Here is a 17,614-nt window from a genome sequence, read left to right on the forward strand (position 1 = left end):
ATACACTGTTAATTTTTTAAAGTCAATTATGGAATATTATGGGCTTCCCACGGGATGCAAGTAGTGAAGAGCCCACCTACCAATGCAGGAAAGCTGGGTTCAATCCCTGGGTAGGGAAGATCCCCTGGAGAGGGCATGGCAACCCACTCCAGTATTCTCACCTGGAGAATCCCCATGGACAGGAGAGCCTGGTGAGCTACAGTTCATGGGGTCGCAAAGAGTTGGACACAACTGAAGCGACTTAGCATACATGCACATGGAATATTATGGGCATGAGTTTAAACCCAGGTCTCTCACATTGCAGGCAGATTCTTTACCATCTGAGCCACCAGAGAAGCCCAAGAATACTGGAGCAAAGTGATCTAATTTTAAAATAATAATGTGGAATACACAAATATTCATTGATCTATAGGAAAAAGCCTAAAAAGATATTTACCAAATATTAACAGGAGTTTTCCAGACAGTGACATTACAGAGGCTACACTTTGTATTTCTTACATTTCTGGTCATTAAAATTTTTATAACATTTAAAATATTGCCTTTAGTATATAATACAATTTTCTTATTTTGACTATGAAAAAGATAAAGACCTTATTTTTTCCCAGTCTTTTCCATCACAAACGCACAATTCTTAAATGAAAAAAAAATAGTAGTTTACCATAATTGGAAGTGTTCAGATATAAATGAAACAAACATTTGTCACAGATACCACAGAGAAGATTAAGCATCCAATATAGTGTTTAACTAGATGACCTCTGAATGAGTCCTGAGTTGCTTTTTAGTAGTTTACCATAAAGAGCTTACCAGTAAAATTGGAAAATTTCTGGGTGTCACTCAGAGTCTTCATATAGTCTTTAACATTAACCATGTTGTCTTCTGGAAGGAAAAGAAAGAGAGGTCACAAGCAAGGATTTGTGGACAAAATAATATTAAAAATACAGTATCAGACTTCTCTGGTTGTCCAGTGGTTAAGAATCCACTTGCCAATGCAGGGGATCCCTGATCTGGGAAGATTCCACAAGATGCGGGGCAGCTAAGCCCGTGCATCACAACTACTGAGTCTGTGCTCTAGAGCCCACTAGCTGCAGCTACTGAGCCCCCACGCCACAACTACTGAAGCCCGAGAGCCTTTAGCCCGTGCTCTACAGCCAGAGAAGCGACTGCAATGAGAAGCCTGTACACTACAACTAGAAGGGAGCTCCTGCTCGATGCCCCTAGAAAAAGCCTAGGCACAGCAACAAAAACCCAGTTCAGCCAAGAATAAATTAATTAATTTAAAAGTATATAGTATCAAAATCAGCATACCACTTTTATATTGAAAATTTTAAACCTTTAATTTATTCTTGAAAGTTTTATTTACCAGATACTTTGGATTCATTTTCAACCAAAATGCCCTGTGATGAGATTGTAGATACACTAGCTCTATGCAAAAAAACTAAAATACCAAGAAACTTTTAAAGTCCAGTAACTTCACTCTACCCAAAGCAACAAAGCTAGGATTTCTACTCACAGATTCTGAATTCAAACTACTCTTCAGTCACTAAATTAAGATATATCTGAGGAGAGAGGATTACAACAAGCCCATTCTCCACAAAATTTCAAACTGCTTGTTAAAATTATTCTCATAACTGCAAACGAGGAAAGACTCCTTTTCAAAGATAATATTCAAAATAACAAGCAAATACCTACAGATATTTGCTCAACAAAGGAACTGAATTTACTTGAACAAAGACCTTGCACTTTCTTTATAAAGAATACTTATAAAGACTAGTCTTACCGAAAACCAAATGAGACAAATAAAAAACCTGATAGAAGTATTTAAATGCTTACCAGAAACAAAATCTGACTGAAGGATTTTCTCTACCTCTTCTTTAGGTGACTTAATTCCAATATCTCCTAGAAAACCTTCCAAGTTCTTCCCAGGTATCATGTCATCTTCAGGCAAATCAACAGCTAAGACAGTCTCCTGTGATTCTAGAAGTAGAAAGAAGTTATTTAGTAACTGATCTAGCCTCTGAATTTAAAAGCAGTAGCCATCACTAAAGGCTTTTGTCAATGGCAACCCATGGTTTATGATCACATCCTGAATTGAGGAATAAGAAATCTCAGTGAAGAATCCAGACCTCAGGAAATACTATGTCCACCAGTATAATATACAAAGAATTCTTGATCACATTTCTCTGGTGCTAATATAAAATTGGCATAACCAAAATTATTCATATAGCTGAATTTTTCACTACAGTTACACAGAAGAGTTATTTTACTGGGCTTCCCTGGTGGCTCAGTGGTAAAGAATCTGCCTGCAATGCATGTGACCTGGGTTCAATCCCTCGGCCGGGAAGATCCTCTGGGGAAGAGAATGGCTACCTACTCCTGTATTCTTGCCTGGAAAGAGGAGCCTGGTGGGCTAAAGTCCATGGAGTCGCAAAGAGTCAGACATATGGAGTTCTAATAGTAGCAAGCAAAATTAACTTTATTTATTGAGGTGAAATAAATTTCAGAATCACGAAAACTGTAAACTATAAAGCACAGTATCACAAGGGCTCATTCATCTTTTCTCTTCAATTCTACCAAGACTCAATTGTACTCTAGCAACTGGAATTTTGCTTCACATCCAGCCTTTTCAAAGGAGGCAGTGTTAAGTCAGATAGATCTGCATTCAAATCCTGACCCTGGAATTTGTGACCTGGAACTCTGTGACCTTGAGCAAATTTTTACTACTTAACCCTTAACCCCTCTATAAATCTCATTTGTCTTATGTGTAAAGTGGAATTACAATAGTACCTACCTCACAAGGTTGATGTGGAGATTAAATATGAAAATATATTGAAAAGCATTTAAAACAGTGTTAGACATATCAGTTCATTCAGTTCAGTCACTCAGTCATGTCTGACTCTCTGTGACCCCATGGACTACAGCATGCCAGGCTTCCCTATCCATCACCAACTCCCAGAGGTTGCTCAAACTCATGTCCATTGAGTCGGTGATACCATACAACCATACACTAAGGGTTTATTAAGTGTCATTATTAATAGCAATAAAATAATTGTCATTTTCATTATAATTATTAAAACCAACAAGAAAGTAGCTACAAATGGTAATCACAGCTTCTTAGTGCCTTAGATCCTACCTCACTTCCTCTTCCCCTAACATTGTTAGGAGACAACTGCAGATGGCAATTTGAGTTTTGCCAACACCTAAAAACTGGTATCAACTCTTCTTTGTCTTAACCAAAATTTGGTTTCCTTTAAAATACTGTTTCCTTGCATAATCATCTTGAGTACAGTCTATTCATCCTCCCCTGTTGCATATACCATAGGACCAGGAAACAGACCACCATTCTCTGGTTTTCTGCTGCTGTTTTGAGCCTATTTTAGTCCAACTTCATTCAAAATATATCACTCCCCTTTAAGGTTCAAGACTGATATTCAACTACACCACCCTTCTGACACCATTTTCTATTACTTTCTGATCACTCCTTCATAGTCTCTGAGGATTTTGGCACATTGATCATAATCTTCCCTCAACCCTATATCCTATTATCATCCAATGACAATAAGGATGATCCTAACCTCAGAGCACCTTGACATCTTAACTGCCAGCAAGCCTTCACTTTCTTTCCAAAGTCATCCACACCAATGGCTATTCTTAATCCTCATAATTACCTAGCATTGCCTGCCTCATCCCTAATATCCTAAACTACAAGAGCAGATACTGACCATAATCCTTTAAGACCATATGTGTCTTTGTTGAAGGGAAGTACAGAACTGCACATTATGCCTCCTCTCCAGGCCCCTCCAAGTTCTCCAGTGGACAGTTGAGACACAGTGAACTAGCCTGATCAGTTATAATGGAGGGCCTGCTATGCTAACTCTTTCCTTCTTGGGTGGCCCTTGTTTATTCTTCCCTGTAGTGGTCTTATATTGCACTGACTGGCAGATTCCAATGCCATCTCCCCAGTTCCTATGACCATCCCCAAGATTCAGGTACCTAACCTGAATCCATCTGTTCTCCTTTCACAATGGCTTAATTTCAACATTTTATTTTTCTTACCATCTGAGCCCTGCTCTCTGACTTCAAAGTTAACTACCATTTGCTAAGCAGATAATATGTACCTAATAATTCTGCTTTATATGTATTTTTGCAGTTGATCCTGGCAACTGTATGAGAAACACGATGTTTTTAGCATCCTTGTTTTAAAGATGAAGAAATCAGAATGGCCTAGAGTGAGTAGGCAGCAAATAAGTCAAAGAACCACACACCCATCTTTTATCATACTCCATAGCCCACGCTCTTTTCTACTACTATGCACTGCTTCGTATTGCCTAGCTAATCTAATTAACTACTATACTATGTTGATGCTAATTATGTTATGACTCAGGTAAAATACTTATATGTAAACCAAAATTTATTAAATACATTTCTTAACCTAAAAGAGAGCTCTAGTGGTGGGTATTTCATATGCCAAGAAAGCCTATGTATTAAAAATCTATAAAGTATACTGTCTACTTCTTTGCACAGAGAAATGACTCTGCATTGAGTCATCTCCCTAACATTTTTCTGAGTTGTCATTCTTTTCACAAGAGTGCTCACTGATCAAATAGTCATTTGAATGGCTATTCAAATAAATCACCAGTAATACTGTTTTAAATATATTTTCCAAACAAGAAAGTGCACAAACCCCACAAGTACAATCTTCATTGGTTTCAGTCCTACATCTTTAACTTTTAAATCAAAATGGAAGTCAAATAGTAGAAAACCTGTGCCACTGAACCGCACATGGTCTCTCTGATATTTAACAAAAACTAAAGAAAGGAACATGAGAAGTGTCTATTGAAGAAGTAAAAGATTTATGAGAAATTATATAATATAGAAGCCTATACACAGGATGGAGTCCTAAGTCTGAGGCTTAAAATGATATACAGAATTTTCATATCTGGAAAAATTTTAAGGCCAGTAGCTGACTCTACATATAAAGTCCTAAAAACAAAAAAAGTTAAAAATAGGTTTAAGCGCATCCCTTTCTACAAAAAACCTTTTTTCTTTCATTAAGAAACCTGTCAACTTTTAATCAAAACCAAGCTCTGCCTACCTATAAATAGATCAATGCCAATATGTTAACCAGAAATTAGCACAACCAGAAAAGGTAAAAAACAAAACCAAAGGCATCCCTCCAATAAAAATAAATTTAACAGTCACAAGTAATCCAATACTTACCTTCTAACTTGGAGGTATCATGCATTTCCTTTACCACTTTTGCAAATTCTTCAATTTGTACTTTGTCACCTTCTGTAAGAAAGACATTTTAAATAAATCCGCTTCACTGAAGCAAAAGTTGGATCCAATAAAGCAATCTTTGAAAATGTAAATTATTTGATGTACTCATAAGAATTATATTTCCTTTGTATATTGTTGAGTGACCAAAAGATTAATTTTATGGAATGAAGAAACCTTATGGCTGCAGAAATCAGGCTGAGATTTTCATTTCCAATAGTCAAGAGAAACTATGCAATCCATATCACTAGAAATAAAACTAAGACACAAATCTCAGTTTAATTTTAGCCTTTCAAATGTTTGAAGATAAAAATACTGTAGCAGATGTAAAACTTTTTCCAAAGTCAGATGGTTCTATAGCTAGAATTTCTGATTGATGTTTACACCTATTTCTTATACAAAAATACATAAGGACTAGATTACAAAGACAAAGTGACAAACACTCTGTTTTATGAATCTGGAACAGGGAAAATTAATCCAAGGATTTAGAATTACTATAGTTTATGATCATAGGTTAGAACACAGTATAAGCAGAAAGTGTATCAACAGCAGATAAGACCTTGCCTAGAGCTTAAATATATAGCTACAAAGGTCAAAAGGTATATGAAAAGGTGTTTAATATCACTAATCATCAGTGAAATACAAATCAAAACCACAACGAGATATCATCTCACATCTGTTAGGGTGGGTATTACCAAAAAGAAATAACTGATACTGGTGAGGATATAGAGGAAAAGGAACCCTTGTACACTGTTGATTGGAATGTAAATGGGTACAGTCATTATTTTTAAAGTATAGTGGTTCCTCAAAAAATTAAATATAGAACTATCACATGATTCAACCATTTCCCTTTTTTTAAAAATTATATATACATGATGGACTATTATTTAGTCATAAAAAAAGGAAATTCTGCCATTTGTGACAACATAGATAAGCCTGCAAGGCATTATACATTTTATTACATGAAATATGCCAAACAGAGAAAGACAAGTACTGTAGGATATCACTTATATTTGGAATCTAAAAAAAAAAAACCAATTTCATAGAAACATAAAGTAGATAGGGGCTGGGGGAAGGGGAAATGGAGAAGCATAGGTCAAAGGGCAAAAACTTTCAGTTATAAGAAAAATAGGTTCAATAAAAGAAAAAGAATAAGTTCAGAGAATCTAATGTACAGCATGGTGATTATAGTTGAAAATATGGCAATTTACACTTGAAAGTTGCTGAGATTAGATGTTAAGCATTCTAATCATTCATATACACACAAAATTAACTATGTGAGGTAATGGGTGTACATGTGTTAGTTATCTTGATCTTGTTAATCCTTCTACTATATCTTTCAGTCATAATATTATACACTTCATATACAATTATATTTGTCACTTATTATGCAATAAAATTGGAAATATATACACACATATAGCTACAACCAATAGTGCCTTATCTTTTATCTTTCCTTGGCTTTCAAATTAACACTTTGATTTTTAGGAACCGTACTCTACAGTAAGAGCATGTATCTTTATCGAATTTTTCCAGCTTCTGTCTTTTAGTAGGGTCCTGCCCTATTGAGCCATACTAAGTCGCTTCAGTCGTGTCCAACTCTTTGTGTCCCTATTAACTGTAGCCCGTCCATGGGATTCTCCAGGCAAGAATACTGGAGTGGGTTGCCGTGCCCTTCTCCTTGGGTTCTTCCTGACCCAGGGATCAAACCCACATCTCCTGTGGCTCCCACACTGTAGGCAGATTCTTTATCTCTGAGCCACCGGGGAAGCCCCTTAGTAGGCCCTACATCTCCCTAACTATAAGAGCTCTGCCTTAAATATGTCAGGTATCTCTCTGATGTGGGAAGAAAGGGTAGAAAAGGATACAAAGAGTTTGTGTATCCCATTTCCCACGATTCTTTTATAGTCTGTTACTCTGGATAATCTCCTTCCAGCCTCATATCAACCAGCAAGGCAAGATAATCAAATTTTCTAAGACTGGTTACAAAAAGACCTTCTCAATTAAGTGTCTTCAATTTATAGCAGCTTAAAGACCAGCTTAAGGTAAGCAGTAGGCATTGCAGCTCAGTCACCTAAGTGGAGATTCCTCTGAATCCAGCACATGTATTCAAACACAACTAAATTCAGCTATTTAAGAATTCTAAAAGAAAGAAAGGAAAAAAGCAAACAAACAAGGAGCATCTGAGGTCCCCAGGTGCCAATGACACTAGCCGGTGCTCTAACAAAATCTGCATCTAGGGTTGGGCCTGTTTACCAACAGACACAAATCTCTATGACCTATAATTCCATTTGGTCCTTAAGTTCTTACATATGCTGAAACAGAAAAGCAACCACAAGTTTCAGAAAAGATTCCTTGGGTACACTTAAATATGCTCTATGAAAAGACATGTGGATAGTCGGAGATTTTGGAATCTGGCACTCATTCTTAGCGAAACCACCAACACAAAGTTAACCACCACAAGTGCCAGGTTTCAAAGTTAGAGCCTGAAATAAACGTTCAGACCTAACTTGAACAAGTATAAACGAAAATAGCAATATCACAAAGACATGTTCTGAATCAGGTTGTCAAGCCCAAAAGAAAAGAAAGCTATTTAGCTAATTTCAATTCCATCAGAGATCAGAGTCAGGAGAAATAGAACAAATACATCTCAGTTTAAGTTTAAAAACCTAAAACAAATAAAACTGGAGAAACCAGAAAAGAAAAGAGTATCTGAAGTCTTTATGCCTGGCTACAACTATAATGATTTCCTCCTTATAATTCCTAGTCTATGGATTCAGTCTCTCACATTCCCCTTAACTATTTTCCACATCATCCCGACATATTTTGGCTCAACCTCAACTCTCTTCATTTAGATCTTTCATCAGAAACAGGGAGGGACTCAAAAGCTATATAACTTGATACTTGGGAAGCATTTCTGAATTTACCAAATGATACACACCTTTTTTACTTTTCAATGCATTTTTCTAATCATCATAAAGCTAATTTTTTCATTTTAAATATACTTTAAAATACTGAGGAGTCAATATGGAATATCAACAACAGCCAGGAAGTAATTCACTTAGAGAGAACCTACATCTGTTGTTTTTTTTTCTTTTTAACATAACCTGGTCAAATGATTATTTCAGGACAATAATCCTTAAGTTCTTTCTCATATTTCTAAGGATGTGTTGAGGTGCTTTAGCAGTTCACTTGGTCATGTTACCTAGTTCGGTCAGAAGAACTCAACTTTTATGTTTTACACATTGGGGTACTCTACAAGATTTCATTTGGAACAAAAGGATTCTACTGATTTAACAGCACCAAATATTAAAAAATAAATAAATAAATAAAGAATTTCAAAACTTTGCAAACTACAGCAATAAAATAGGACTTCCTAGATGGCACTAGTGGTAAAGAACCCGTCTGCCAATGCAGGAGACAAGAGACACAGGTTCAATCCCTGAGCTGGGAAGATTCCTTGGAGAAGTGCACAGCAATCTACTCTTGCCTAGAGAATCCCATGGACAGAGGAGCCTCTCAGGCTACAGTCCCCAGGGTCAAAACAGTCAGATACAACTGAAGCTACTGAGCACCCATGTACACTAAAATAAGAACCAAATCACTTTGTATAAAAGGCTTAAAGTTAAAAGAAGAAATAGTATGACAGATAAAGTCCACATATAGTTTTCAATATCTTGTACATATTCAGATTTAGATGGTAAAATAATCTACATTTTACATACTATGTATTTGCTTCACAAGCATATAATAATGAATAGGATACAATATATGGAGATTTATTACCACAATAAGTGGTTTTATAGACAGCTGAGTTATCTTCATAATGCATAAAATGTTTTACTGGTCTGATTAAAATAAATGGTATGTAATATTTTCTCTGGCACATGTTGCCCACAACTTCCATTCACTGTATCAAAAGAACCTGAAACTTTGCCACAGAGGAAAAGAGAAGGGGGAAAATATCCCTACTACCAGAAAATTACCCTTCTGTTTAAATCAACCCTTCTCACCTCATATATCCCAATAAAGAAAACAATCCACATGCTTAAAGTCTAAAATTACCAGCCTCAATTAAAGGAGAAAAGGGGAGTAATAACACTCACAGAGGATGACAATTTTTGAAAAAGACCCCAGACAGCATGCTTATGTTACTAGGCTAGTCCTGCATAAACATTCCACACAAAAGAGTATAAAAATACATTCGTAACTTCAGGGTACTAAGAATATGAGAGAGTAGAAATGATCACATGTAGCCATGGACTCTTTCTTTCCTAAATGCAGAATATCAGCAGTATATAATGGAGAATTTATTTTTAAAATTGTAATCTATTGTCTTTTTTTATAGTATTTTTGTGAACTTTTTCTTTTTGTTTCGTGTGAATCTTTTTTCACTTCCTAACAAGGTACAGGTGGTAGCCACCAGCAAATGCATTTTCCTAACAAATTAAATAAAAGCCTGTTTCAACCAAACAACACAACTATCCCAAGAAGTATTAATAAAACTGGGATATAAACCATTTTCCTAACTCCCTGTGTTCACTGGGATATTCCATTTTCCATTAACATATTATGGAACTTGAAAGTAGTCAAGTAACCAAGCAGGACCCTATCAGGCCTTCTGCCTTCCCAGGACAGACCACCACCTCCATATCCTCCACCTGCCTTTTACGTGTAGAAAAGCTTTACTCTCCTAGGCCTCCCAAGAGTCCTAAAAGTCTGGCTCAAGAGTAAATGATTATGAAATGTGAAAATACAAAAACAAAGCACAGCTAGATGTTGGGCCAGCAAAGTGGTAAAAAAATTTAAACTACAAACCAGTCACACAGCACAATCACTGAATTCCCAGTTCCCAGAAAGATTTATTAATAGATCAGGGTCTAACACACATTCTCAAGTTGTTTCTATAGGAAGTAGACTTCATCAGATGAAAACTGCTGACCATAAGCATGTAGACCCCAGATGGGTTAAAGTCAGAGGGTAGATGATGCCTGAAACATATGCTGATAAAGTTAAACTAATCAGTCAATACCAACCAATCCGAGAATTGTGCACAAGCTGTTCATACACCCTGTAGGCCCCTCCCTCACACTGTCATTAAAACCTTTGACTCCTAACTGGCAACTTGGAAATGGTCTTAGGACATTGGTCTACCATCTTTTCAGATTGCTGGCCTGAATAAAGCAACTTTTTCCATTTACACCAATACTTTTCTCCTGAGTATTGGCCTTTCAAGCAACAAGTAGCCAAACTTGGATTCAGTTTGGCTTCATCCGGTGACAGTCAATGCATATTTGATCAATGTAGAGAAATAATACATTAGATATTAATTATTTTCTATAGGACAGCCAAACAACATGAGCTTTCTTTATATTTCCTAAATGTATATACTGGCATATCAACCAAATACAAGATACAAGGATAAATAAAGATTGGCAGAAGATAAAACCATATATCTTTTAATTTTAGTATTTGGAATACTCACCATCAGCTGTTGCCAATTTCAGTGCAGTTAGGAATTCATCTTTGTTTAAATTACTGTTCAAATTAGACAGAGTATTCCACAGGTCAGGAGCACTCATCTTTTCTTTGCTGAGATTGTGGAAGTTTTCAACAGTATCAGGCAATACTAAAGGGTACACAAAACACATGTTTTACAACATTCTTGTTCAAGAAATTAATACAGCAACTATTATCTGGAATAGTTATGAATTGAGATTTTTATGGTTAAGAAGAATAACAAAATAAAATTTAAATTGCCAACTTCCAAATATTAAAATACAATAACATAACATAAAATTAAGTATATCTTTGAATATTCTAAAATATTTCAAGAACTTATAGTTCCATATATAAGGAAACTTAAAAATAACTAAGCACCCCTAAATAATCATTATAAAGAATAACTTTCATTGAACTTTCATTAATTTACAATAACCTGAATTCACAAATACGTCCAACTGATAAAACCATGAATTAAATAGCTTTTGCTTTGTATCTCACCACAAAATCCTTTTCTGAACACCATACACAAAAATAAACTCAAAATGGATTAAAGATCTAAATGTAAGACCAGAAACTATAAAACTCCTAGAGGAGAATATAGGTAAAACACTCTCCAACATAAATCACAGCAGGATCCTCTATGACCCACCTCCCAGAATATTGGAAATAAAAGCAAAAATAAACAAATGGGACCTAATTAAAATTAAAAGCTTTTGCACAACAAAGGAAACTATAAGCAAGGTGAAAAGACAGCCCTCAGATTGGGAGAAAATAATAGCAAACAAAGCACCAGACAAAGGATTAATCTCAAAAATATGCAAGCAACTCCTGCAGCTCAATTCCAGAAAAACAAATGACCCAATCAAAACATGGGCCAAAGAACTAAACAGACATTTCTCCAGAGAAGACATACAGATGGCTAACAAACACATGAAAAGATGCTCAACATCACTCATTATCAGAGAAATGCAAATCAAAACCACAATGAGGTACCATTACACGCCAGTCAGGATGGCTGCTATCCAAAAGCCTACAAGCAATAAATGCTGGAGAGGGTGTGGAGAAAAGGGAACCCTCTTACACTGTTGGTGGGAATGCAAACTAGTACAGCCGCTATGGAAAACAGTGTGGAGATTTCTTAAAAAACTGGAAATAGAACTGCCATATGACCCAGCAATCCCACTCCTGGGCATACACACTGAGGAAACCAGATCTGAAAGAGACACGTGCACCCCAATGTTCATCGCAGCACTGTTTATAATAGCCAGGACATGGAAGCAACCTAGATGCCCATCAGCAGACGAATGGATAAGGAAGCTGTGGTACATATACACCATGGAATATTACTCAGCCATTAAAAAAGAATTCATTTGAATCAGTTCTAATGAGATGGATGAAACTGGAGCCCATTATACAGAGTGAAGTAAGCCAGAAAGATAAAGACCAATACAGTATACTAACACATATATATGGAATTTAGAAAGATGGTAACGATAACCCTATATGCAAAACAGAAAAAGAGACACAGATGTACAGAACAGACTTTTGGACTCTGTGGGAGAAGGCGAGGGTAGGATGTTTAGAGAGAACAGCATTGAAACATGTATATTATCAAGGGTGAAACAGATCACCAGCCCAAGATGGATGCATGAGACAAGTGCTCGGGGCTGGTGCACTGGGAAGACCCAGAGGGATTGGGTGGAGAGGGAGGTGGGAGGGGGGATCGGGATGGGGAATGCATGTAAATCCATGGCTGATTCATGTCAATGTATGGCAAAAACCACTACAATATTGTAAAGTAAATAGCCTCCAACTAATAAAAATAAGTGGGAAAAAAAATCCTTTTCTGGATAACTACTTCCTCTTCACTATACCACAGACTATGGAAGGAAATTTTGTTTTATTAAAATTCCAACAGAAAACCTTTGTAAGGTTTTAACAGGGAAGTGAAATTATCTTATTATAAAAGTATAAAAGGTTATTCTATTGCTATGTAGACAGGCATATGACTATGCTATGTAGACAGGCATATCTATGAAGATCAGGCAGCTGGAAGCTTTTGAAAAATGTCACTGGTAGCAGTTCACAGAAAAAATGACAGTGGCATCAACAAGGGTGAAAATGATAGAGATGATGAGAAGTGAACAAACACAGGATATATTCTGAGCATAAAGCTGAGAGAGTACTTAATGATGAACTGAATGACAGTCTAAGGGGGCTAGGACCATAAGGAACTTCTAGGTTTGAGACCTGAGCAGCTGGGTGGAGAGTAGGATCAGTAGCTGAGATAGGAAAGACTAGGGAAAGAATAAGCTTGTTGGAAAACAAGAATTCTTCTCCATACACATTAAGTTTGAGATAAATAGGGAGTCAGAAGGATACAGGTATTATTTAAAGCAGGATCACTCAGAGAAAGCCTTAGAGAATGAGACTCAGAATGGAATGTGGGATCACACTAACATTTAAAAGTCAGCCAGAAAAGAAGCAGCCAGCAAACAAAACAAAAGAGGAAGGGACATATACAATGGAATATTATTCAGCAACTATAGAAAATTCTGCCATTTGCAACCTTGAGGGTATTAAGTGAGGTAAGTCAGACAGAGAAAGACAAATACTAGAAGATCTCACTTATATGTGAAATCTAAAAAAGCAGAACTCATAGAAACAGAAAATGGGAATGGTGGCTACCAGGGCTTGAGGAGTCAGGGAGCTAGGGAGATGTTGGTCAAAAGATACTAGCTTGCAATTAGATTAGTATGCCCTGGAGTTCTAATGAACAGCATAGTGATTATGGTAAACAATATTGTGCTGTATACTTGAAAGTTGTTAAGAGACTAAATCTTAAATGTTCTCACCACAAAAAAAGAAATAATAATGTGATGTGTGGAGGTGTTAGTTAACACTATGATGGTAATCCTGCTGCAAAAAGTGTACCACTTCAACACATTACACACCTTAAACTTACACAATATGTCAATTATATCTCAATTTTTGAAAAAGGAAAAGCCAATTAGATGAGAAGGAAATTAGGAAACTACAGTGTCACAGAAGACAGGGGGAGAGAAATTTTCAAGAAAAACATGTTAAAACCTACTAGAGATAAATAAGATAAAGACAGAAAATTGACCACTGCATTTAGCAAGACAAGATTTAACTTTTTGTAAAAAGCTAGTATGGAGTGGCAGGGCTTCCCAGCTGGTTCAGTGGTAAAAAATTCACCTGCCAACACAGGAGACATAGAAGACTCGGGTTTGATCCCTGGTTATCCTTCCAGGTTATCCCAGGAAGATAACCTGGAATAGGAAATGGCAACCTGCTCCAGTATTCTTGCCTGGAAAATTCCATGGACAGTAGGAGCCTGATGGGCTACAGTCTATGGGGTTGCAAAGAGTCAGACACAACTAGGAAACTGAGCACACATGCAGTGTGGAGTGGTAAGGTCAAAAATCTGAACAGTGCTTTTAAAGAGAGAACTGGCAACATGGTAGACTAAGAATAGCCAGATTCACCTTCAACCTCAAACATAAAATATATTTTAATGCTAAATTAACAATATCCATAAATAATGTATTTGCTGAAGCTTACTTATCAACATGAGAAGTAGCCCAGTTCTTTGAGGGTGGCCACTCCACCATAGCTCACCCCTGATACCCGCTAACTAGACATTTCTCCAAAGAAGATATACAGATGGCTAAGAGATTCATGAAAAGAAGCTCAACATCACTAATTATTAGAGAAATACAAATCAAAACCACAATGAGATATCACCTCCCACCTGTCAGAATGGCTATCATCAAAAAGTCCATAAATAACAAACATCAGCAACGATGTAGAGAAATAGGAATACTTGTACACTGCTGGTAGGGAGCTAATTTGTTGCAGCCACTGTGGAAAACAGTAAGAAGGTTCTTCAAAAAGCTAAAAACAGAACAACCATATGTCCAGCAATTTCACTCCTGGGTATATATTTGGAAAAACCAAAAACACTAATTTGAAAAGATAGACACACCTCAATGTTCATAACAACACTACTTATAATAACCAAGATATGGAAGCAACATAAGTGTCCATCAACAAATGAATTTGTAAAGGAAAACACAAATACACAAACACACACACACACACAATGGAATATTCAGTTCAATTCATTTCAGTCACTCGATAGTGTCTGACTCTTCGCGACCCCATGGACTATAGCACACCAGGCATCCCTGTCCATCACCAACTCCCAGAGTTTACTCAAACTCATGTCCATCAAGTCAGTGATGCCATCCAACCATCTCATCCTCTGTTGTCCCCTTCTCCTCCTGCCTTCAATCTTTCCCAGTATCAGGGTCTTTGAAGATGAGTCAGTTCTTCACATCAGGTGACCAAAGTATTGGAATTTCAGCTTCAGCATCAGTCCTTCCAATGAATATTCACTGATTTCCTTTAGGATGGACTGGTTGGACCTCCTTGCAGTCCAAGGGACTCTCAAGAGTCTTCTCCAACACCACAGTTCAAAAGCATCAATTCTTCTGTGCTCAGCTTTTTTTATAGTCCAACTCTCACATCCATACATGACTACTGGAAAAACCATAGCTTTAACTAGACGGGTCTTTGTTGGCAAAGTAATGTCTCTGCTTTTTAATATGTTGTCTAGGTTGGTCATAACTTTTCTTCCAAGGAACAAGCATCTTTTAATTTCATGGCTGGAGTCACCATCTACAGTAATTTTGGAGCCCAAAAAAATATAGTCTCTCACTGCTTCCATTGTTTCCCCATCTATTTGCCACGAAGTGATGGGACCAGATGCCATGATCTTAGTTTTCTGAATGTTGAGTTTTAAGCCAACTTTCTCACTCTCCTTTTTCATTTTCATCAAGAGGCTCTTTAGCTCTTCTTCGCTTTCTGCCATAAGGGTGGTGTCATCTGCGCGTCTGAGGTTATTGATATTTCTTCCGGCAATCTTGAATCCAGCTTGTTCTTCATCCAGCCTGGCATTTCCTTTGATGTACTCTGCATATAAGTTAAATAAGCAGGGTGACAATATACAGCCTTGACGTACTCCTTTCCCGATTTGAAACCAGTCTGTTGTTTCACATCCAGTTCTGACTGTTGCTTTTTGACCTGCACACAGATTTCTTAGGACGATGGTCAGGAGGTCTGGTATTCCCATCTCTTTAAGAATTGTCCACATTTGTTGTGATCCACACAAAGGCTTTGGCATAGTCAATAAAGCAGAAGTAGGTGTTTTTCTGGAACTCTCTTTCCTTTTTGATGATCCAATGGATGTTGGCAATTTATCTCTTGCTGTTCTGCCTTTTCTAAATCCAGCTTGAACATCTGGAAGTTCACAGTGCATGTACTGTTGAAGCCTGGCTTGGAGAATTTTGAGCATTACTTTGCTAGAGTGTGAGATGAGTGCAATTGTGCAGCAATCTGATCACATAGACCACAGCCTTGTCTAACTCAATGAAACTATGAGCCATGGTGTGTAGGGCCACCCAAGACAGATGGGTCAGAGTGGAGAGTTCTGACAAAATGGAATATTACTCAGCCATAAAAAGAACCAAATTCTGCCACTGCAGCCATTTGGATGCACCTAGAGAATACTATGCTTAGTGAAATCAGTCAGATAAAGAAAAATACTGTATGATATCACTTTTATGTGGAATCAAATAAAATAAAACAAATAAATGTATACAATAAAGAGAACCAGACTCACATATATAAAGAACAAATCAGTGGTTACCAGTGAGGAGAGGAAAGAACAGAGGGAAAGGACAAAATAGCTGTAATGGAATTAAGAGATACAAACTTCTATGCATAAAATAGACAGCAACAAAGCTATACTGTATAGAACAGGTAATTATAGCCATCATCTTGTAAAATACAAAAAATAAAGTAAATGAATAAAAATCAAGATAAAAGAATAAAAACAAAAATAAATTCTACAGCAGCCACACAGAATGATCAACACAGAATAACCACACAGAATGGCTTACATAAAATCTGAATGAGTACACAATGTAAAAATATACATCCAGTCACTGAAAGTGCTTGAAATGGTTTTACTAAAATTCTTTTCTCTTGGCATTTACTTTAATTTTAAAATTACTTAAAGAAAAAGAATTAGAAAGGAAATAATCTAAAAATGAAGTTTCTAGGAAAAGTGACTGACAGCAAATAATCCTTTTATCCAATTAATCAATTGGATTTCCTTATACAGGAAACAAATTAAATTGATATATAAGGTAAAAATGGCTGTTACTTAAAGTGCACTATTTCCTAATATATGGCACAAAATAACACAATCCTACTTTTAGCACCAATTTTTAAGGTACTAATTTCATTCCATTTAAAATATACATATATGACCTTACATTTTTTTACAGTGAGCTTCTTAGTTACAAAGACTGTCTTTTTCATTTTCAAACAGTGTCTTCAGCACTCTCACAGCTTAACATATAATCTGATACATAGTAATGGCACAACAAATGTTATCAAATAAATTGGAAGATGAAAAAAATATGAACAGCTGAAACCAGAAATTTTGTATTATAGTACTCAGCTATGATCACTAGATGGCATCACTTTCCCAAAATAATAAAACATTTAAAATCTTCCCAAAATATGGATTTCATATATATGATTCTAGCTCTATATAATGAGGTGTGAGGTTGAGTAGTAAGATTATGATAGCTTTCAATTCATTTGCATAGGGAATGTCTTCTAGATTTAGGAATCAGTAACAGAGATGATTAAGGTCAAACATAGCAGTAAGCCAACTATTTATTTGCCTGATGATCTTCAGGATACCTGGCTCTTTCAGTGTATTACACTTTTCTGAAGT

General features: G+C 36.4%; 1 protein-coding gene across 1 annotated transcript in view; it reads right to left on the reverse strand.

The window, feature by feature from the left end:
- EFCAB13 (EF-hand calcium binding domain 13) overlaps positions 1-17,614 on the reverse strand; it is a 208,955-nt gene that overhangs the window by 157,084 nt on the left and 34,257 nt on the right. Inside the window, exons 10-13 of the mRNA XM_043464397.1 lie at positions 10,760-10,903; positions 5,218-5,289; positions 1,831-1,974; positions 805-876 (exon numbers count right to left, since the gene is read on the reverse strand). Coding sequence (XP_043320332.1) covers positions 805-876; positions 1,831-1,974; positions 5,218-5,289; positions 10,760-10,903 — 432 coding nt within the window. The remainder of the gene's footprint in view (positions 1-804; positions 877-1,830; positions 1,975-5,217; positions 5,290-10,759; positions 10,904-17,614) is intronic.

Source organism: Cervus canadensis, chromosome 1 (assembly GCF_019320065.1).
Source record: "Cervus canadensis isolate Bull #8, Minnesota chromosome 1, ASM1932006v1, whole genome shotgun sequence".
NCBI classification, from domain to species: Eukaryota; Metazoa; Chordata; class Mammalia; order Artiodactyla; family Cervidae; genus Cervus; species Cervus canadensis.